This window comes from Alnus glutinosa, chromosome 14 (assembly GCF_958979055.1).
Source record: "Alnus glutinosa chromosome 14, dhAlnGlut1.1, whole genome shotgun sequence".
Classification (NCBI taxonomy): domain Eukaryota; kingdom Viridiplantae; phylum Streptophyta; class Magnoliopsida; order Fagales; family Betulaceae; genus Alnus; species Alnus glutinosa.
In genome coordinates, this window is record NC_084899.1 from 3,198,827 (window position 1) to 3,223,205 (window position 24,379).

The 24,379-nt window shown below is 39.3% G+C and overlaps 1 protein-coding gene and 1 pseudogene across 1 annotated transcript; both read right to left on the reverse strand.

Annotated features, from left to right (window-relative positions):
• Nucleotides 1–3,246: 3,246 nt before the first annotated feature.
• LOC133857504 (LRR receptor-like serine/threonine-protein kinase HSL2) lies at nt 3,247–10,706 on the reverse strand. The gene is made up of 3 exons (XM_062292771.1): nt 10,646–10,706; nt 10,023–10,371; nt 3,247–3,790 (listed from the first exon to the last, which is right to left on the reverse strand). The coding sequence occupies exons 1-3, from the start codon at nt 10,704–10,706 to the stop codon at nt 3,247–3,249; spliced, it is 954 nt and encodes a 317-aa protein (XP_062148755.1).
• Nucleotides 10,707–17,362: 6,656 nt separating this feature from the next.
• LOC133856658 (receptor-like protein kinase HSL1) lies at nt 17,363–22,805 on the reverse strand (annotated as a pseudogene).
• Between the last annotated feature and the right edge of the window lie 1,574 nt (nt 22,806–24,379).

Consider the following 24,379-nt stretch of genomic DNA (forward strand, 5'->3'; position numbering starts at 1 on the left):
TCCACCTCTCCTAACACCCTTTCTCCTACTTCTTCTAGTTCCTCTCCTGCAGAACCAGATGTTCAATTAGCACTGACTCCTCCACGTATTCACCCTATGCGGACTAGATCTCAGAACAATGTACGCAGAATTCGACAACTCACTGATGGGACTGTTAGATATCTACTACCTCGGGCCTTACTTGCAGAATCAGCGCTTATAGAGCCCACATGCTTCTCTACTGTTGCCAAGGTCAATGAATGGTGGACTGCCATGCAGGTTGAGTTTAATGCTTTACTTAAAAACCAAACCTGGACCCTTGTCCCTTCTTCGGCAACCAACAATGTAGTTGGTTGCAAATGGGTTTTTAAGCTAAAGAGAAAGGCGGATGGTACTATAGAACGTCATAGGGCAAGGTTGGTTGCTAAGGGGTTTCATCAACATGTTGGGATAGATTATGGGGAGACTTTTAGCCCTGTGGTTAAACCAACAACAATTCGAACTGTTTTGTCCATTGCTTACTTTGCAGGCTAGTCTATGCAGCAAATAGACATCCAAAATGCCTTTCTACATGAACTCTTGACTAAAGATGTCTATATGGCACAAACACCGGGTTTCATTCCCTCCTCCTATCCTCATCATATATGCAAGTTGCACAAGGCCATTTATAGCCTGAAACAAGCTCCTCGGGCATAGTTTTCTCGCCTCAGTGGGAAGCTTCTTTAGCTCGGTTTTGTTGGCTCCAAGGCTGATTCTTCTTTGTTCATTTATCGTACAATAGCTATAACTATGTTTTTACTCATTTATATTGATGATATTATCATTGTTTCATCAGTTATTGCTACTATTACTGAACTTTTACAGCAACTCGGCACTGACTTTGCGGTTAAAGACATGGGATCATTACACTATTTTCTTGAAATAGAGGTTATTCCCGTGAATGATGGTCTACTTCTCTCTCAACAGAAGTACATTAGGGACTTACTAAACAAAACAAATATGGCAGATGCAAAACATGTTAACTCTCTAACGTGTTCTTCCTCGGCATTGTCTGCTTTCATGGGAGACCCTATGGAAGACCCATATTTATATCGCAGCACAGTTGGTTCACTTCAGTACTTATCCCTCACACGTACAGACTTGGCGTTTGCTGTCAATCGTGTTTATCAATTCATGCATCGCCCAACAAAGCTTCATTGGCAAGCTGTCAAGCGAATTCTTCGATATCTAAAGCATTCCATCACTCACGGCCTGTTGCTGCACAAGAATTCTTCCACCTCTATTCAAGCTTATTCGAATGCTGATTGGGCAGGATGCCCTGATGATAGGCACTCTACAGGAGCCTACTGTGTTTTCCTTGGCAACAACTTGATTTCTTGGAGCTCGAGAAAGTAGCCAACCGTGTCTAGGTCTTCCACAGAGGCTGAATACAAGTTTGTTGCCAATACTGCTGTAGAATTACTTTGGCTTTGCTTTCTTCTCTAGACATTGCATTCTTGGATATTACTGTAAACACGCCAGCATATATGGTATTGTTAATTATTCTTAGGTCTAGGCATCAAACAATTTATATTTAAACGATATAAATTCAATTCATATATTAAAGAAACAATAATTTTAATATACAACACTGTAAATAATAAGTGGAATAAAACTGCAATATGAGGACATAATAAAACACATGGCCCAATGGTTTAGTAAGTGGCCTTAAGCCCTTTACACTTGGTCAACTCAAGTTCTAAACCCCAAATGAGTCTACTATTTTTAATTCTTGATGGGCTACTGAAATGGGTTGTTGTATTGGGCTGACCCAATTTGGGTCAACCCACCTAATTGGGTCAGGTTTCTTATTGGTTAATCGGGTCGGGTCTCTGCATTGGTCACTTAATGTGCCATATTTTATTTATTTATTTATATTAATTATTAAATAAATTCAAAACGGATCGGGCATGGATTAAAACACCCACACCTGGAACCCGACCACCAGTTTGACCCGAACCCAACCCTGACCCGAAAGTCTTTTGAACCCAAACCCGGAACCCGGTTTACTTGACGGGTCGAAACCCTACCCGGTTCCTCATCCCTTGACCCGAAAAACTGAAAAACCCTTTTTCTCTTCACCATGAACGCCGGCCAGATCCTCTGCCTCCTTATGTACGACCACTGTGGGCCACTGCTTTAGCAGCAACGGCGACCCCTCTAGGTCGCCGTTTGCCCAAGAACCAGGCGGCAAATAAGGGCCGCCAGTTCTAGTGACGGGGAAGAGGCTGCTTACAGCGGCTTCTTCCCTCCGGAACGACGCCGGCCCTTACGGGCCGGTCCCTACTGCATGCGGCAAAAACCCGCTCAGCCTTATGCGGGTTTTCACCTGTGAATGGCCGGTGCTGAGGATCGGCCGGTGATGTTCAACCATGGGTTTCTTCTTCAGGTGTCGGCTACAAAGAACCGACGCAATCTGCCGGTTTGCCGATCAATCAGCAGGTCACGACGACCCTCAGGGGTCGTCGTTCACTGTCACGGCCCTTAGCCCCACCGCTGTCTCACGCAACGACGGTGGCCACGAAAAAGCCGACGCCTACTGCCTGAGGTAGAACCCACTCACCCTTATGCAACTTTTCACTAGCAAATGCCAGTGCTGCTGTATGAGGATTTTTCCATGGTGACACAGTGGTTTCACGACAATGTATCTATGGCTTTAGCCATATTAAAACAGTGAGTTATCAACCGTAGGTGAATAACAGACCTAGTTATATTCACGAAATAAAACACTGGATTCAACATTGATAATGTATAACAAAATTAAATACTAAGCAAAATAGCATAGAGGTGGCTCTAATACCACATGTTAGAACATAAAAACATGTTATGCTCAAATTAACATGCGCAGCGGAAAAACAAAAGACAAGGATCTAGGCTTACCTCTAACCATCTTTGCTCAAGCGCTTCCACGATCTATCTGAAGAACAAGAAAAATTTATCTGAGAGATCTTCTAACCTATGCCTATGACCGAATTGCCGTACTGATGGTGTACACAGGCTATTAATTTATAGGCTAGGTCAGGGACCCTCAAATATGGTAAATATCGTATTGTTCCTCCCATCAAGGAAACAATATTATTAATTGATTTTAAATCAATTAAAACGATTCCATTACGGTAATTTAATTAATTAAATTACATAACCGTAATACCGTATATACTATTTATTTATTAAATATTAATAAATACTTCTTTATGTGGCATATAGGCCATATATGGAAATAATATCTTACAAAAGGATGTTGCTTGACTTCACATCTCGATGAACAATGGGTGGTGAGCAGTCATCGTGCGTATAGGAGAGCCCCCGGGCAGCCCCAACTGCTATTTGAAATCTCTTAGGCCAATCTAGGACAACATGTTGGACTGAACCTGAGATAGTTGATGCTCTACTACTCTTCCTATGCAACCATAGATCTAAGCTACGATTTTCCAAATACTCGTAGACAAGAAGTTTTGAATTATTAGTACTGGAGATACAACAGAGCAACTTCACTATGTTGGAATGTCGAATTGAACTTAGTATTTTGACTTCTGCCAGAAATTCTTTTTCAAGCTTCTGTTCTACCTTTTTCTTATTCCATGTCTTCTTCACAGCGACAATTTCACCTGATGGATTAATAGCAACACGATATACCTTTCTAGATCCACCGCTACCAATCACATTATTATCTATCAGTCTAGACAAAATGTCAGATTCTGTGAAATTCAGCCTCTGGAATGAGGTGAGCTCCCACGTCAAATCCAATACCTGCTCTCTCTTTCGATATATCCTTATCACAAGGAATGAAGCTACCTGATGAGTGCCAAATATTGTGTATTTGGACCCCTTGATTTGCACTAGTTAGACCTTTAGCCTTGTTATTTTCTAATGTTTTGGTTAGTTTTTGTGTTTTCTGTTTCTGTAGGACAATAAGAGAGGAATGACAAATTTCATAAGGAAATAGCTGGAAATTCGGAGATCTTGTAAAGTCGATCGATCGAACTTAAAATTCGATCGATCGAAACTTTGCCCGAAGTCGATCGATCGAAATTTCCCAGAAACTGCTTTTGCAGAGCGCGCCAGAACGCCCAATCAGAAGCCAAAAAGCAGTCCTCCCTCTGATTTCCGCTGCAGAACACGCTGGTTTCGTGTTTGTGGTTGTCTCTAGCTGCAGAGGAACCCTAGAGGAGGGTAGAGGAGTCATTTCTTGCCCTAGCTTTCTTCTATAAAAGCCATAGCCATCCCCTTGTTGAAGGAGTAGTAGAGAGAGTAGGAGAGGAGAGAATAGAGCAAAAATTCTGTAGTTAGGTTTAATTTCGTGCTTCTTATAGTGTAATTCAGTAGTTTATTTTCAGATACTTTCTCTTTGTAGAGCTTTTCTTTCATTTCCATGGTTGTTCATCATTTTCTTGTGGTGTTCTTAGTCATGGATGGCTAGTAACCTCAACTAGGGTTGAGGATGAAACCTTTCCATTGATGACACTCACAATCTTGCTGTACCACTTGCACATTTAATGATATATCATGTTAGTTGTTCAAGTTCCATTCATTTAAAGCTTTATCTTTTGCAATGAATGTGGTTAGTAGTGGATAGAGGACATTTTATGTGTTTCAACCGACTAATACATTGTTTTATCGGTTTGAATGATAATATCCATTGTGATTGAATGATACATTGGATGTTTTGATTTCAATCGGTACTCTTTGTGATTTGTCAATGTGTTGGATTCATTTAATGGTTCTTGGGTTTATGGTTAAGAAACTTGAATAACACCCTAAGCTTAATGTTCTTTGGGTGTTCAAGTGGGAACCAAGAGTGTGAGGTGTAGGATTTGGTTTGGTGGATTCCTTAACCTTAGTTCCTTTTAATTTACATATTTCATTCTATCTCTTTCCTTTAGTCTTTTGTTCTTCAATCATTGTTCAACCCTTTGGAACTAGGTTAAAATGAGGTTGATTAAGCAAGACACCAATATTTGACCATTTCCCTGTGGATTCGACCTCGCACTTGCACACACTATATTGCAAACGATTCGTGCGCTTGCGAGTACTATTTAAAACACACATCAAGTTTTTGGCGCCGTTGCCGGGGAAGTCGGTTCAAAAATTGGTTTTTGTTTGATTGATTTTGTTTTTCTACTAGTTAGATAGATTTTTGTTTCATTTTTACTGTTGTTTAGCTTCTAATCTGCATTCTAAGTCTTTTCTTTGTTTTTCCCGGATCTGTTCTGCAGCTTCTGCAACTTACTAGGTGCCCTGAAGAATCGATCGATCGAAAATAAATTCAATCGATCGACTTTCGATCGGTCGACTTAGAATCTGCACTATAAAAAGACGATCGATCGACAATATATTCGATCGATCGACTTTCTGCACAGCAGCAGCTCGGAACTAGGTGAGTATCACTGTTCCAGTACTTCTTTTAGTCCATTTTGTTCATTTTTGTTCATATTTGTTCTGTTTAATATTATTTTACTGCTTGTTGAATTTCCTTTTAGTTCATTATAACTTAGTTCAAATTCTGTTTAGTTTGTGTTTTATATTATCCTCAATTTGCTTTATTTTGTTCTAAAAAAAAAAAAAAAAAAAAAAGAAAGAGATTTTTTGTTCTATTTCTGTTCCTGGCCCTGCAAAATTTCGAATATTCGATCAATCAAATATTATTTCGATCGATCGACCATTACATTCGATCGATCGACCTCAACTCAGAGGGCAGCTCCTGGATAAGATCAGTAGCAGAATATTTTTACCAAAAATTCTTTTTGGTCCCAACTTGTAAGTATTCTTATCTTTACTTTTACTACTATCTTAGTGTAAATTGTATGCATTTGTGTTAATCCTTACATTTTATCTTAGTTGTGTTATTTTTCTTTGATAATATATATATATATATATATATATATATATATTTTGCTAGTAAGGGTTTACTTAGCAATCTAAAGGCAATGACAAGGTAAATTCTGGCAAGGATTGGTCTTGGGATTTAAGTGTGTCCATTGTGACCCCCCTCACCTACCTGGGAATTAGCCTAGATTGTACTTTGGAGAACTTTGTTCCCTATTAGCAAATTGTTTTCTTTATTTTTGTTTGTTTGTCTTTTGGTTAAATATTTGTGTATGTTTGGTATATGCTTGGTAGAAGATCATTGAACTTAGACTTGACATCTTTAGATCCCGAAATTGAAAGAACTCTTAGGAGAAATCTTAGAAATTCTATTGAGATGGGAGATAATATGCATGCAAATGAAAATGAGAGGAATCGGGGAGAAAACGTGGATCATACTAGGACACTTAGGGATTTGTTTGCACCCGTTGCAACAAATTCTCCTTCATGTATCGTGTTACCCCCAACCAATGCCACTCATTTTGACCTCAAGCCTCATGTCATTCAACTCCTACCCGCATTCCATGGCTTGGACCTCGAAAATCCTTATAGCCATGTGAAGAAATTCAAGGACATCTGTGCCACCTTCAAATTTCAAAAAATTTCTGAAGAGTCTGTGCATCTTAGGCTATTTCCTTTCTCACTCCATGATAGGGCCAAAGCATGGTTGGATTCAAACATGCCTGGTTCCATCACTTCTTGGGAGAACTTGCTCAACAAGTTCTACAACAAATTCTTCCCCATGTCCAAAGTCAATGAGTGTAGGAAGGAGATAAGCTCATTTACTCAAGAAGAAGATGAGAAATTTTCTGAGAGTTGGGAGAGATTTCAAGATATGCTGATTAAGTGCCCTCCACATGGATACGAGAAATGGAGACTGGTACAATTTTTCTATCAAGGATTAACTCAATCCAATCGTAGCATGATCGAGTCGATGAACGGAGGCGCATTTCTGAGTTTGACGGGAGAGGAGGCGTATAGGACCTTAGATCAGTTATCCGACAATTCCCAACAGTGGGATTTTTCAAGCTGTCGAGATAAAGTTGCTCGCATTCAAAAGAAGGGAGGCATCTATGAGGTTAAGGAGGATATAGAATTAAAAATGAAGATAGATGCCCTCGCCAAAAAGGTCGAAGCCCTAGTTGTTAGCAAATCCATGAATGCTGCCAACCCATTCCATGTTGATTGTTGTTCCATCTGTGCTAGTCCCTTGCACTTAGCACAGACTTGCCCATCATTGCCAGCTTTTGTCGAGTCACCAATGGAGCAAGTGAATGCTTTCAACGATTATCGAAAGTAAGCCAGTGGACCTTTCTCCGAATCGTACAATCCAGGGTGGCGGAACCACCCTAACTTTTCTTGGAAGCAGAACCAGCCTATGACTCAAAGGGGAGCTCCTCACCAATCTCATACTCAATACCCCCCTGGATTTCATCAGCCGGTTCACCATCAAAGCCGTCCATCCCAACTTGCACCATCATACCAATCCCCCACTCAAGCTCCTGCCTCTTCTTCACAATCTTCGTTGGAAGACACTCTTAAGAACTTCATCCAGATTACCGGCCAATCCATCAATGACGTGAAGAATGCTACCATGGTGAACACTCAAGCTATTGCCAAGATGGAGACCCAGATCGGGCAAATTGCTAGTCACCTGGGGGAGAGAGAAAAGGGAAAGCTCCCTAGTCAGCCTGTGCCGAATCCGAAGTTGCAGTTCCACGAGGGAGGTTCATCAAATGCAATGCATGGGCAGGAGCATGTGCAAGCCGTTGTCACACTTAGATCAGGGAAACAAGTGGACAACCAAGTGGTTCACCCAGAAGAGAACCCTGCTACACAAGGAGAACAAGGAAGCAGGAGCGTAGAGAAGAGAGATGCCGAGACATCTACATTAGCTTCGACCGTAGAGACTCCTCCTCCTAGGCCGTTTATACCTAGGGCGCCTTACCCTGATAGACTTCTCGCGCCTAAGAAATGAGGAACATTCGAGGACATTCGGGAGGTATTCAAACAAGTGCAGATTAACATTTCGTTCTTGGATGCCATCCAGCAAGTGCCGTCTTACGCCAAGTTCTTGAAGGACTTAATCACCGTCAAGCGGAGGAACAATGTCCCGAGGAAAGTTTGTTTGACCGAGCAAGTCAGCTCAATCCTCCAATACAAGCTGCCCATCAAGTACAAGGACCCTGGATGTCCTACCATCTCTTGCACAATAGGAGTCAGCCACATTGAGAAGGCCCTGCTTGACCTTGGAGCCAGTGTCAATCTCCTACCCTATTCAGTTTACCTGCAATTAGGATTAGGAGAATTGAAGCCCACCTCCATGACATTTCAATTGGCTGATCGGTCAGTGAAGATACCACGGGGAATAGTGGAGGATGTTTTGATTAAGGTGGATAAGTTTTACTTCCCCGTGGATTTCATAGTGCTTGACACCGAGCCGGTACAGAACGTTGGAGTTCAGATACCGGTAATCCTAGGGCGACCATTCTTAGCTACGGCTAACGCCCTGATCAACTGTAGGACGGGGGTCATGAAGATCTCATTCGGCAACATGACGGTAGAGCTGAACATTTTCACCATCAGCAAACAGCCGAGGGAGTGTGATGAGATCAACAATGTCTGCTTGATAGAGGAAATCCTGGAGGAAAGCATTGAAGAATCAAGCATTCAAGACCCCCTGGAAGCATGCCTTGCTCAATTTGGAGAGGATCTGGACTTGGATGTCCTACTTGAGCAAGCAAATGTTGTTTTGGAGTTTGCTCCTCTGGAGAGCAAGAAGGAAGAGGAGGCAGCAGTACCTGAGCCTCCAAAGAAGGAACTTAAGCCCTTACCGGACAATCTCAAGTATAAGTTTCTCGGTCCAGCAGAGACTTTGCCTGTAATCATAGCTTCAGATCTTCACACCGCTCAGGAGGAGAGGTTGTTAGATGTCTTGAGGGAGCATAAGGAAGCTATAGGCTGGACCATTGAAGACATTAAGGGAGTCAGCCCCTCGGTGGTAATGCATAGGATACACTTGGAGGAAGACACCAAGCCATCGAGGGAGCCACAGAGAAGGCTCAACCCAACCATGCAAGAAGTCGTCAGAGGAGAAGTCATCAAGTTGTTGGATGCTGGCATCATCTACCCCATCTCTGACAGCAAATGGGTGAGCCCCATTCATGTCGTGCCCAAGCGAGCTGGAGTTACAGTCGTGCAGAACAAGGAAGGCGAGTTGGTTCCAACTCTAGTACAGTCTGGATGGAGAGTTTGCATCGACTACCACAAGCTGAACACCGCCACCAGGAAAGATCACTTTCCTCTTCCGTTCATTGATCAAATGGTGGAGCGGTTAGCCGGGCACGAGTATTATTGCTTTTTGGATGGTTATTCTGGATATAACCAGGTCCCTGTGGACCCTGAAGACCAAGAGAAGACGATCTTCACTTGTCCGTTTGGGACGTTCGCCTACCGACGCATGCCCTTTGGCTTATGCAATGCACCCGCTACTTTTTAGCGGTGCATGATCAGCATTTTTTCTGATATGGTGGAGCATTTTCTGGAGGTGTTTATGGACGACTTCTCGATTTTTGGGTCATCTTTTGAGGAGTCTTTGCACCACCTCACGTTGGTTTTGGAGAGGTGTAAAGAGAAGAACTTAGTGCTCAATTAGGAGAAGTGCCATTTTATGGTGCAACAAGGAATCGTGCTCGGGCACGTCATCTCTCGTCGGGGGATAGAGGTAGACAAGGCAAAGGTAGATCTGATATCCAACCTTCCGCCCCCACGGACGGTGAAAGAGGTTCGCTCTTTTCTGGGCCATGCAGGATTCTATCGGCAATTCATCTAGGACTTCAGCAAGATCGCCCGGCCTTTGTACAAACTGTTGGTGAAGGAGGCCCCTTTCATTTTTGACGAGGACTGCAAGAAGGCATTTGGGGCCTTGAAGGCAATTCTGACGTCCACACCCATCATTCGGCCCCCAAGCTGGGGTACACGATTTCCATGATATACGATTGTGATCAAGCAAAAGAGTTGTTAAATGTGGAAGAGCGGTTAGTTCTCGAGGAATTGAACCATTTAAGAGATTATTACTGGCGTCCAGAAACACCAAATTCCTCTAGGAAGATACTCCCGCCGAAATTTTACCCAAAAACCTGTTGTGACTGATCTCTAATTGAGAAAGATTGCGTGACAATCTCTCAAGAAGCTCACCTATAAACGAATTGTTGCTTAACAGCAAGCTGCCCATATTCAATAATGTCCATAGGCCACTAGGAATATTCCTAGAAAACCTATTATTTTGAACATTAAGAAATATCAAATTATTGCAATTTCCAAGCGACTTCGGCAGTTGACCACTGAGGTTGTTGTCGGAAGCTACCACTCGTATCAACTTTCCATTATCACCCAAGTGTTGTGGCAGCTGGCCAATAAGCCTATAATTGGACGCCACCTGAAAAACTTCAAGCATAGAATACCGCCCAAGGTCCGGAGGTAGAGTACCTGATAAATTATTGTTAAACAGTTTAAGATTTATCAGTCTCGAAAAACGACCTATGTTATCTGGAATTTTTCTAGATAATTGATTCATAAATAAACTCAAACCCGACAATTTGGTGAGTCTTCCAAAATCATCGGGTATTGTCCCGATTAAGTAATTCTCGGAAAGATCAATAACATTTATGTTTGAAGCCTCAACCACTAAAGGAATCTCCCTGGACAATTTGTTTTTGTAAAGATATATACATTATACTCAAATTCTTCGGCATAAACAAACTGCTAGGGATTTTTCCGCTCAGATTGTTTCTTGACAAATCCAAATGCTCCAGTGCCGCCATGATGCAGGAGAAAATCAGACACAAGATTTGAAGATTATTTCTTGAATAAGATCAGCCCGAGAATGGAAAGAATCGTACAAAATATTTGTAGAATATTTTTAGAATAATATATTTCATGAAAAGAATCGTACAAAATATTTGAAGAATATTTTTAGAATAATATATTTTATTTTCTGTATTTCGTTTTACTCAGGTTATTAGGGTTTTGCTATTTTTGGTAAAACCCTACTAAAGGTCGAATTTTCAGCTATATTAGCCCGGCTTGTGGGCGTTTTTCCAAGATGACTGATTATTGATAATTTTATTGCAATTCAGAGATTGTCTCCGTATTTTGGGATAATTTTCTTTGTTTTCTTCCTTCCAAATTGCCTATTGAATAGCCTGCAAAACAATCACTATTTTGTTCGGTGTCAATTGGTATCAGCCTTAGCACTTTCCAGAGACGAGTTCTTCATTAGTTTCAATGGCTGGTGGTCGTGGTCATGGTGGTCGTCGTGGGCAGGTTCCGAATGAGGAAGCTCTGCATCGTGATCATAACATTCAGGATGTGATGATTGAGGATTTGCAGAGGCAAGTTGCAGAGTTAACCCAGCGTCTAGCGACACAAAACATGGATACGAAATGCGATATTGATAGTCGCACTTCAGAAATTCAATTTGGAGAATCCGTATCAAAATCCTGTTCTGGTTCGGGAACAGCGTGGTCGGGATGAAAAATTTGTTGATGAAGAGTTCCAAGAAGACAAGTTCGTTGATGAGGAGTTCATACATGGAGATGTTCATGATAATGTTGAACATGAAGATGTTGAAGATCCTTCCCAAGGATTCGTGGATTGGGACTTATGATATTGATATCAATGATGAAGATCTTGTGGAAGATTCTTTGTCGTATAATCAAGAGAAAAAAAATTGTAATAAATTTAGATTGGGTCTCTCCAACAATTTATGACGACATCTATCCTGACAAAGAGGATTTATTAAATGAGGTAAGTTTTCTGGTTGATGCAATAAAATTTATTGAAGAAAATAATGATTACCGTGTGTTTGATGAAAGTCCACATAACGAGGGATTTCAGTTGAGTAATGAGGAAATTAGTTATGTTGATTTCATTGGGATTGAAAGATTTCTATCAAATTTACCTAGTAATAAGTTTGATGTTGGTTTTGGCGTGTTAGCTGACAATTTTAATTTTTGTGGTCAAGAAAGAATTAATAATTCTTTGAAGACTTTTATGAAGCATGAATTGGGGAAAATAAATGAAAGACAGGATAAGATTGATTTGTTTCAATTTAGTGTGAGACTAGTCGTTGTGATGGGTTGCAACTTGTTTCAAATTACTTTGGTATTGAGAAATACGAGATGGAATGAATTGATCAGCCATCCAAAAGATCAAGGAAAAGAAGATTTGAATTCAAGGACGACGAATTCTTTCCAACCCGGTGAGACTGATGCAGGAGAAAATCAGACACAAGATTTGAAGATTATTTCTTGAATAAGATCAGCCCGAGAATGTAAAGAATCGTACAAAATATTTGAAGAATATTTTTAGAATAATATATTTCATGAAAAGAATCATACAAAATATTTGAAGAATATTTTTAGAATAATATATTTTATTTTCTGTATTTCGTTTTATTAGGGTTATTAGGGTTTTGCTATTTTTGGTAAAACCATACTAAAGGTCGAATTTTCAACTATATTAACCCGGCTTGTAAGCATTTTTCCAAGATGACTGATTATTGATAATTTTATTGAAGTTCAGATATTGTCTCTGTATTTTGGGATAATTTTCTTTGTTTTCTTCCTTGCAAACTACCTATTGAATAGTCTGCAGAATAATCACTATTCTGTTCAGCGTCACACCATTTCTCTAATCGTGTATGGGATTTCTCCGACCAAATTGAAGCCTACCACCCAAAGATGCTTCAGTTTCTTCAGCCTTGTGAACTCTGAAAGCAACGTTGTTGTGATCCTCGTCATGTAGGCCAATTCTAGTCGTTCAAGATTTGACAAGTTGCCAATTTATGGGGGGAAAGAACCACTAAATGGAATATGGAAAAGTTGAAGTGACCTCAACTCTGTTAACAGCTTGATAGATGCAGGGATGTTTCCGAAGAAGCTATTGGCTCCAAGGTTGAGTTGGCGAAGCTGAACCATGAGGTGAATGTCATCAGGGAGCACTCCGGAGAAATAGTTCTGCGAGAGGTCAAGGTATTGGAGATTGGAGCAGTTGTAGAGAGTTCGTAGGAACTCATTAGAGGTCATATAGTTGTCTGAAAGGTCGAGGGTTGTGAGATTGTTAAGGTCACAGATGAAGGGTGGTTTTATTTTGCACTGAAATATTTGTACATCGGTCTTTGTTGGGATGTTCCTTTATTTTATGAATGAAATTTCACTTGCCCAACGCCACCCTTGTGTGGTGCCACACAGATAGTTTGCTCAACAAGAAAAGAGCTAGGCTAAACGTTTACCCAAGGGAAAATTATATATATTTATCCCTGAACTTACACTTTAATTACAATGTTGTCCTCCACCTTGAAAAAGTTGTAATTGAGTCTCTATATATACCATGGTGACCTATGGCCGACATGAGTCTCCACTCCATAAAGACCAAACGGTTGGGTCTCCTTCCTGGATACCCACAGGCTACAGCCGGCCATGGGTCTCCTGGTGACCACTTTTTTCAAAAATAAATTAAAAAAAAAGGGTATATTATTGTTATTTTAGGTCACGTGAATATCAAATGATCAATTTTCCATATAACTTAACCAAAAATCTTAATGGTGGAGGGCTAAATAAAATAGGCTAATAGTTTGAAGGGTCAATTGTAACTTTTTAAAATTTAAGAGAGTTTGCAATTTAGGTATGTATAAAGTAGCATGAAAAAATGGGAAAGATAGCATTTTTTTTTTTAAAAGTACATCAACAAAGGAATTATAATAAAGAACAACAAAAGGGTTGGACAACCCAACAAAAAGCTACATAATAACTTAATCAGTGCAAGTAAATAAAAAATAAAAGAGAATGTATCAAATGAATGACGCGGCCCTATAAATTCTTAGCACGAATACCAAAAAAATTGGTCACCAATTAAGGCAGTTTGACAAGACGCACAAAAAATGGTACAACCAAGAGGCACAAGAATGACCATAGATCTCGAAAGATTCAATAACCCAAATCATAACCTAGCAAAGAAATAACTGCAGCAGCACACCCGAAAGAGAATCACCACAGCAGAAAAAACACTGATGAAGGTTAATTAATTGGAGCCAACATAAGAAAACAAAAAGAAATACAAAAATTTAAGAATGATAATACTATAACAAAAGGCCCAGAAAACACAGATGGCATTGAACATTGAAGGAAGAGGCATTCCCTTTTCTTCTCTTCTCTTCTTTTCTTTTCTTTTTTTCCCTGAGAAACGAAAGATACCTTGTGATGGAAGAATAAGATGCCTTCGAGGAAACATGGAAGTTGGAAAAAAACTGGTGGAAGACTTGGACGCACTTTTAATGGTAAACGTTTGTTTCAGGCACACACATTTTGCAGTAAATTTCCACGAGAATCTTCTTTTTCCGATCAATTTCCACAACGATGGAATCGGCATATCATTACTCAAAGATTAATTTCTCTTAGTGACTTCGACGGTCCTGCAAGGGAATAGTGCCGGCAAGCTTTGTTTTTTCTCGTCTCTTTAACAACTTTTCCAAGTGGAATTAATTATTGGCGTTAGAAAAAGTTTGAGTCGTGAATGAGAACCAACTCCTCCGTCCATTCAGATGCAGTGGCTGGAATCATTGAACCAAAATATATTTAGTGCATAAGATTCAATACTACACTCGATTTAATTAGGGAGAAAATTGTCTTCCAATGAGAAGTCAATTCTTGTCATTATCTTATGTGCTTCTCGCATGCTATAATAGCACGCACACGACACTTTTGAAAATTAAGTCGAAAAAATGTTTTACAACCCAATTTGTTGAAAATATGTGTACTTGTGGTTGTTCGTGTGTTGTGCACTTAGAGAAAGGCAAGTGGACCAAAGACCAAGATAAATATCGATCTCTTGTGGTTGTTGCTGTTTTCATGTGGGGTACCTATAAGTTTGTCTAAATCTATCTTTCTTTAGCTTTTCAAACCGCCTTGTGCGGCACATTAACAGGACCGAGTCATTTGTCATTTCTTAAAATTTGTAATTAATTTAGTGCTGTTTTAATTTGGTTTGGATCTACTGTACGTTGGGAGCTCACTCCTTTTTATTAATAAGATCGTCAACTTCTTCTTTCTTTTGGATCAGGAGCGAAAATGATTTTCCGTTGTAACCCTTTTTCTTATTCAATTTTTTTTTAAAGAAAAGAAGAGAAAAGATGACCTTGTTGTTGGGGCCGTTTGCAAAGATAATGGAATCCATTTACACACTACCTAGCTTTTAGACGCCTGCACATTTAGGAATTTGGGAACTTCCATAAACTAATTCTGCACAAAAGACAGAACTATAACCACAAACACAAAGCCCTCAAGTTTTTTGTTTTGGTTTCCTCGCATCCCACAAAAAAAAAAAAAAAAAAAAAAAAAAAAAAAAAAAAAAAACTTGTCGTCATGAAAGCAGAGCAAGGGTTCTCAAGAAATCATGAGATCAATTGTCTCACAAATTATGTAGAACGAGCTCAATTAATAATACGTTTTGAGTAAGGGTGTATATGCAGATGCGAATGCAGTTATTTATAACATCACCAATCGCACTTGTGTTATTTATTTTACTATTCGCATCCACTCGGTTATGATCCGATATCCGCAAATAGGTAATGAACCTATTTTAAAAGCTTTTTAAAAATAATTTTGACCAATTTTAATTTAATTTTTTAGGTTTGTTTTGAAAATATAATGCAACACCAAAAATATGTAGAATTAAAAAAAAAAAAAAAAAAAAGAAAAAGAAGATTGATACGACCTCAAAATATTCATAGTAATCAATGCTCACAAAAAACACCCTTATGTTTTTTATCCCATGATTCAATGAGCATAACAATCAAGCCAGCAAACATTAAAAAACATAAATTATAAATCCAACGTGTATATATATATTACAAATTCATAACATAAAAAACATAAATTGTCTAAATATAATACATTCATAACTGAATGTTAATGACGTTGTATTGTGTTGAATATATTAGCTATATATATATATATAAAGGATGCAAATATGAGCAGTTAATATCTGCCTGCATACACACTCCTAATTTTTAGCATACTAAAATTATTTTAACTAAACATAGTTACCTAAGGAAAAAGGTGTTAGCGCGAAAGACTATGAAGAAAATAACATATCTCTCCATTCCTCGAATTTCTTCATTTCACATTACGCAATGATTGCATTGAATAGGCTCAAGGGTGTATTCGCATACTTAAAACCGCTATTCACATCCGCATATGCAAATAATATTTTCTGCTAACCACATTCGCATGTGCGGATAGCAAATATGAGCAGTTAATATCTGCCCGCATATACACTCCTAATTTTTAACATCCTAAAATTATTTTAACTAAACATAGTTACCTAACGAAAATGGTGTTAGCGCGAAAGACTATAAAGCAAATAATGTAATTCTCCATTCCTCGAATTTCTTCATTTCACATTACACAATGATTGCATTGAATAGGCTCCTCTTTATTTCATTCGGACAATTTTACCCCCCTAAAAGAAGGGACTATGGCTGGTTGAACATAAAATTTTGATGATCGTGAAAAAATATGGTAGTCTGCATTTTTTTGGAAATGAAAGTCATGTGATAGTTCACATTTCAATAGGTAACATAATAAATGTCAGGTGAATTGTCACGTCAATTTGTAAACGTAATAATTGCTTTGTAATCTACCACGTGACATGGCAATCTACATTTTAATGCTGCCATGATAAGTGTTACATAGATTGACACGTCAATTTCTAAGAATTTTATAATAAAGGTTGTAGTACCCTTAGCGATAATTATAATCGACCTTTTATATAGACTCCTAGTACAAAGAGATAATTGAAACCTAAAAACTAGAAATAATATCTCATCAACCCTTATCAAATCCTAAAGATTCTATCTCATCTCACCTTAGAATATGTACTCTATCATGCTCCATGAAACACATGGTAATATGCAAGATTAGAATGTTTTTTCTTTTTTAAAAAAAGGTTTAAGACACATGTAAAAGATTTTAATAATTAGTGATTTTATTGAGATGCCTAAGATAATATAAAACAGACTATAGAAAAAAGAGCAAGTTGCTTTAATACAACAACGTCATACATGTAAACGGAATCTCCTCTATCTAAACCTTATCTAATACAACACTCTTAAAGGATTTATATATAGAGAGTAGAGTAATGTTACTGATCTTTACACTTATTTATCACATTCATTTTACGCCGGTTGATGCAGCGTGTTTTAAGCCACTTAAAGCACACCATGTCAGCCGATGTGAAATGGGTGTGAAGAGTAGCATTACTCATATATATAATACATAGAGATAATTCAAACATAAAAACAATACAACAATGTTATCCTCAAGCTTTAAAAGAGAAATGTTAGATACTATAATTCTATCTAATATTAATTTAATAATATTGACATGGCACTCCCAACCAATCATCGGATCTTTTTTTTTTTATTATTATTATTTAACAATGATTAATCCAAATGTTAGTTGGAAGCATCATGTGAGCATTGTTGAATGAATATGGGATAAAATTATAATATCTAGCATTTTTTGGGAAGTCATCAAACAATGGATGCCAAAGTTGCATCATTATTTTCTAATACCCTCTCGCGCTTTGAATTCTTGAGGAGAGGAGAAGCATCGTACTCGGAAATAATCTTCTCTCCAAAAACAAGTGGCTGGGTGCATCGGAGCAAAATTTTGAGAACCTCTTTCATGGAGGGTCTGGAAGAAGGCAGAGTATCTGTACAAATGATTCCAAGTTGGAAAACACAGGACATTTCATCCAAGTAACAGAGCTCCTTGACCTTCTCGTCCAAGGCATCAACTATAGGCTTGCTTTCCTGAATCTGTCGACATGCCCATTGGACAAGTGATGTGTGTTCGTCACCCTCAGTAGCTTTTCTTCCAGTTGCCAGTTCCAAAAGGATGACCCCAAAGCTATAAACATCAATCTTCTCATTGAGTCGTATCGTGTGAGCATACTCTGCAGTTGAAGTTAATTACAATTAAGAAGCAACAAATTGCAGTGAAGGGGAAGAGTTTCTGGAATGTTTCTACCCCTCAAAATGGTTCATGGTGCTGGAGAAAGCTCCTCAAGCTTCGACATTTGGCTAGAGGACTGATCCGATTTGAAGTGGGTACCGGAGAAAATATCCATTTATGGATGGATTGTTAAAGTATTTTCAAAATTAATATGTATATATATTTATTTTGTGTCTTGGGAATGATTTAAAAGGAAGGTGTTAAAAAATCATTAAATGAAGATAGTCCCACATGGGAAAAAGAGAAACTGAAGTTGGCATTTATAAGGACCAACACACTTTAAGCATTTAAAGTAATGCTTGGGTGTATACTCTAGTACGGTGTGAAGCACCGGACGCACACGCACACGCACACGCGTGTGGCAGTGGGCTGTAGGGCGCTAGTAGCGCTTTGATGACCTTTCGATTTTGGATGGTCTGCTTCTTAGGTAAATCCAGTGGTTAGATTTACTGGACAATCAAATAAATAAACTGTAAGGTCAAATCACATTTGATCTAATGGTTGAGATTAATTAATAACGATCTAATGGTTATTATTAATCAATCATAGACAGTTATTTGATCTGATGGTCAAATTTAAGTGTCTGTTAAAACAGCAGTTTATAACTGTTACTTAAGCAGTTATGGACGGTTGGATTAGCAGTTATTTCAATATTATACAGAAGTAACTGCTGTCCAGTTATCAGAAATATACAGAAATAACTGTTGTACAGTGTTTAATAAAATAAATAACAAAATTTCTTTTATCTTTAATGCTTTTTCTGATACCTTCTGTATTTAAAATTAAAAATGTCTCTATCTGTCTCTTGCTATAATAGAAAAATCTGAAAGTGTTCGGGTTTAATTTTTCGTTAGTGCAAAACGCAATTAAACAAACAGAGGATTCTGGGCTCCATTGTATCTTGGAGAAATATTTGTTGTAACCTTTTTGCATACCTTTCTAGTGGGGGCAAATAATTTCTTAAGAAAAGTGACGTTGTAACGCTCCTTAGGAGCATTTCGTTTTTCTGCTTTCGTTTATCTTTTTTAACATGGATAACTAGCATCATTTTGGTGCCTTAGTGGAGAAGTTTGGTTTCAGAATTGTGTACGATTCTTGCAGCAAATTGGAGGCCAAATTAAGCTCTGTCTCGAAGGATGGTATATGGTCCTGGAGACTAGCTCGGTCTGAAGATCTTGTAGAAATTCAAACTAAACTTCTAGAAGTGCACTTGGGGATTGTTGATTCTCCCATCTGGACCATCTCCAGTTCTGGTGTTTTTGTTAGTGCAGATACGTGGAACCACTTCCGTATTAAGAGAAGTTGTGTCAACTGGTGGCCTCTGGTTTGGAACTCTTACTCAATCCCTAAGCAAGCTTTTATTCTTTGGTTGGTGTTTAAGAATAGACTTACAACTGAAGATCGAATGCTTGTATGGGGGTATGAGGGCGACATTGCTTGTGTCTTATGCCGGAATGGTACAAAAAGTAGAAATCACCTGTTTTTTGGTTGTGGGTTCTGTTCTCGCTTATGGCGAGCCTGTAGGGAACAATGTAACATATCGAATCCTCCTACTGATTGGGAGGATATTCTTGACGAAGGGTGTCGAAGCTGGAGGACGAAGGCCATGAGAGGGGTTCTTTGTCGATTGGTGTTGAGTGCCACTGTTTATGAAATTTGGAAGGCTCAAAATGCTGTTCGGCATGGAGGACAGATCAAAACTGAAGCACAGATGTTGAAATCTATCATCTGGGAAGTCCGGTATAGAATTTCGGGTAAGGGAAATTTTAAGAAAAATCTTGTGAATATTAGTTTGTGTTTGAATTGGAATATTGATGTTAACGTTTTGGTATAATTAGGTTGGCAGTTTGGTAGGTGAGGTTACAGAGGATTCCTCAGTTTTGTTCTGTCGGTGATTGTACAGTACTATTCTTTTTGTTAATATCAATTTCTACTTATTCATTAAAAAAAAAAAAAGAAATTATGGAACATTGATGTTAACGTTTTGGTATAATTAGGTTGACAGTTTGGTTGATGAGGTTACAGAGGATTCCTCTCTTTTGTTTTGTGGTTTAGTTGTTTTGTCGGTGATTGTACAGTACTATTCTTTTTGTTAATATCAATTTCTACTTATTCATTTAAAAAAAAAATTATAATAAAAATGAAACTTGGAAAATTTTATGTCACACACCTGGAGCTATGTAGCCGAAAGAGCCAACCACAGCTGACATTGTAGCAGATTCTCCCTGCTCGATCATCATCTTGGCTAGACCGAAATCGGCGATTTTTGCATTAAAATCGGAATCTAATAGGATGTTGCTTGACTTAAGATCTCGATGAACAATGGGTGGTGAGCAGTCGTGGTGCATATAGGAGAGCCCCTGGGCAGCCCCAACTGCTATCTTCATCCTCTTAGGCCAATCCAAGACATCGTTATGGACTGAACCCGAGACAGTTGATGCTCCACTCTTCCTATGCAGCCATAGATCCAAGCTGCGGTTTTCCAAATACTCGTAGACAAGAAGTTTTGAATTATCACTGGAGATACAACAGAGCAACTTCACTATGTTGGAATGTCGAATTAAACCCAGTACTTTGACTTCTGCAAGAAATTGTTTTTCAAGCATCTGTTTTAGCCTTCCACTATTCCAAATCCACTTCACAGCAACAAAATCAAGTGAAGGATTAGTAGCAACACGATATACTGTTCCCGATCCACCGCAACCAATCACATTATTTTCTGTCAGTCCTGACAAAATGTCAAATTCTGTGAAATTCAGCCTCTGGAATGGGATGAGCTTCCACGTCAAATCCAATACATGCTTTCTCTTCCTATAAATTCTGATCACAAGCAATGAAGCTACCAAACCTAGGAAAGCTACTGGTAAAACTATAATCCAAGCAAGTAATTTGGATGAAATTTTGCTTGAATTTTGGGGTTTGGAATTGCATTTGGCAATGTTAAGTGACGGCCTATAAGCACAAAGACGAGGATTGTTTAAGAAGCTGCTGGCATATGCATCATATTCGAATTCACTTGGTATCCTCCCAGTCAAATGATTCGAGGAGAGATTGAGTGAATTGAGCTTCAGGAGGCCAAGTTCTCGAGGAATTTCACCAAATAGTTGGTTTTCTGAGAGGTCTAAATCAGTAAGTACTGGTAAAGAACCAAATGCCTCTGGAATTTGTCCAGAGATTGCATTTCGTCTAAGGTTTAGCATATTTAGCGATTTCCATGATAAAAAAATCTGATGGAAGGGAGCCTGAGAGTCGATTCTGATCAAGAAAAAGAGTTGTTAAAAGAGGAAGAGCTGTTAGTTCTCGAGGAATTGTACCGTTTAAGAGGTTATTGCTAGCCTCGAAATGCACCAAATTCTTCCAGGAAGACACTCCCGCCGGAATTTTACCTGAAAACTTGTTGTGACTGATCTCTAATCGAGAAAGATTCCATGACACTCTCTCAGGAAGCTCACCTGTAAATGAATTGTTGTTTAACATCAAGATGCTTAAATTGAATAATGTCCATAGGCCACTAGGAACATTCCCAGAAAACCTATTATTATGAACATTAACAATTATCAAATTGCTGCAATTTTCAAGCGACTGGGGCAGTTCACCACTGAGGTCGTTGTTGAAAGCTACCACTCCTACCAACCTTCCATTCTCACCCAAGTGTTGTGGCAGCTGGCCAGTAAGCCTATTGAACGACACCTGAAACTCTTTAAGCATAGAGTACCGCCCAAAGTCTGGAGATAAAGTACCTGATAAGTTGTTGTCAAACAGTTTAAGAATTATCAGCCCCGGAAGACGACCTATGCTATCTGGAATTTTTCCAGATAATTGATTGAGAAACAAACTCAGGCCCGACAATTTGGTGAGTCTTCCGAAATCATCGGGTATTGTTCCGGTCAAGTGATTATCAGAGAGATCAACAACGTCTATATTTAAAGCCTCAACCACCCGAGGAATCTCCCCGGACAATTTGTTTTTGTAAAGGAACACTTTACTCAAATTCTTCGGCATAAACAAACCGCTCGGGATTTTCCCGCTCAGATTGTTCCTTGACAAATCCAAATTCTCCAGTGCCGCCATTTCTCCAATCGTGTCTGGGATTTCTCTTACCAAATTGGAGCCTGCCACCCAAAGATACTTTAGTTTCTTCAGCCTTGTGAACTCCGAAGGCAACGTTGTTGTGATTCTCGTCATCCAAGCCAATTCTAGTTGTTCGAGATTGGACAATTTGCCAATTTCTGGCGGGAAAGAACCGTTAAATGGAACCCGGAAGAGCTGAAGTGTTCTCAACTCTGTTAATTGCCCGATGGATGTTGGGATGTTTCTGGAGAAGCTGTTGGCTCCAAGGTTGAGCAGGCGAAGCTGAGCCATGAGGTGAATGTCATCAGGGACCGTGCCAGCGAAGTAGTTCTGCGAGAGGTCGAGGTATTGGAGTTTAGAGCAGTTGTAGAGAGCTCGTGGGAACTCATTAGAGGTCATAAAGTTGTATGAAAGGTCAAGGGTTGTGAGGTTGTTGAGGTCACAGATGAAGGGTGGGACTGTTCCAATGATGTTCTTGTCCACAAGGGATAGTCCGGTGACTGATGAGCCATCGGTACTGCAGGTGATCTCTGGCCAGATACAGTGGGAGGAGTTTGATGAGTTCCAATGGTTGAGGGACGGGGGGTTTTGCCAGTGTTGCTTTAGCTTCAGTAGAACTGACTGCTCTTGATCATGGAGCTGATCAGAGGTTGCATGGCTGGAGAGGAGAAGGAAGAGGCTTGTGTAGAAAGAGAGCTTGATACATTTTTTGGTTGTGTTCGTCATTTGGAGGTTGAACTCTGGTTTCAATGATGCGCTAAAAACGCGTGAAAGTGAAACCATATAAATGTTGATAAGATAACCTTCCCGAGTGGAAGTTGTCGGATGCGACACTGCCGACAGAACCACCTTCCCGAGATCAGTGCCCGACAAGTGGTAGGTTAGGTGCTAGACAAGTGGTCGGTTAGGGTATTCCGATAACCGACAAGTGATAATGATGACAGTACAGATAAAGGAGATCGATTAGGTGGCTGAACCCCCGAAGATCCGGGATTTCCTGGATCGCCATACTCTAGCATTAAAGAGCCCACCTGCTCATCACTGTCAAGAGCACGCTTGGTACCTGTTCATGCGCAGGGAATCGCTGTTCCCTAAAAGCCGGGATATTCCCACCTAACCTCAAGAGGCAACCCCCTATAAATAGAAAGGTCCAGGTATTAAGTTTTTTTTGGATACAAGTTCTAAGTTCAATCTCTCTCTCTCTAAAAAATCCCTCATCTAACTTGGGCGTCGGAGGAGGACCACTGGGGAAACCCACTGTGTGTTCTTTGTATTTGCAGGTCAATCGGATACTCTCACCTAAAGCAGGACTTACGTCACCGGCCGGAATCAGCATCAACAATAAAGACGTTAGACTTCGAAAATTCTACGAGGGTCACTTTGGCAATTCTTTCCTGGGAATTAAGCAGAGACGTTGACCATAAGTTTATTACTTTTGAAGTCTTGCTGATCGAGCTCAAAACCAAAATAAATAAATAAATAACTATTGTCTCGTACGGAATTAAAGATGAGCATTATAGACGTTCTTTAACCATTCCGGCTTTCACTCATTCGATCACTAACAATCCTAGAATCGCAGTTCCTGAATTTTTGGAATATATTATAACTAGTTTGAGAATGAGAAGGCCGGATCCTCGTTTTCCCCGAAAAGATGAGCAGTGTAGTTCCGTCTTGTTGTGAAAAAATGGTGAATGTTTCCAGTCACTTGAAAATAATAGAGAGCGGCCAAAATCACGAATCGATATAATGTTTACAACAGGACCATCACTGTACCTCGCAATGTCAGCTCTCCCGTGAGCGCAGCAGGGGAGGAGGGAAGAGTTCTGTTCCCGGAACATCACCCCACCCCGCGCACCATATATGGAGCTCTTTCACTCCCTATGTGCAGATTCTCCAGGTCCCAAAGAGAGGGTTTTCCCCCTCTCATTGAGTTCAAAAAGGGAAAATGGGAAGAGCTCTGTCTCCACTCTCCCCCTTCTACTTGCGCGCGTTTCTTCTTCATCCTCTTCTTTTTTTTTCTCCCATTTTAGAGCTACTATACATTCACATTCGTCCCTTCTTTCAAAAATCATTCTTTCATCAAAATCTAATAATGATTTATCATAAATCAAATTATAATTTTAAAAGTCACATTATTTTAAAAAAAAAACATAAGTATGACATCTAAAATTACTCGCGTTAGAGTCAGGTTAAACATTTACCTAAGGAAAAACTAAACTTGTCTCTTGAACTTATACCTTAATTGCAATGCACTCTTGAAACTTTAAAAAGTAGCAATTAACCTCGCTGTTAGAATTTTTTGTTAACATAAACAGCAAACGCATGAAATGTCCATCATACCCTTGATA

What these genes read in the sequence shown, in the direction of transcription:
- LOC133857504 (XM_062292771.1), bottom strand. Translation starts at nt 10,706, where the DNA reads ATGGCGGCACTGGAGCATTTGGATTTGTCAAGAAACAATCTGAGCGGA. An exon ending in GAGCGGAAAAATCCCTAGCA is followed by an intron (nt 10,372 to 10,645) that starts GTTTGTTTATGC and finishes ATAATTTATCAG; the next exon opens with GTACTCTACCTCCGGACCTT. An exon ending in TTAGAGATCAGTCACAACAG is followed by an intron (nt 3,791 to 10,022) that starts GTTTTTGGGTAA and finishes CCTTGTGATAAG; the next exon opens with GATATATCGAAAGAGAGAGC.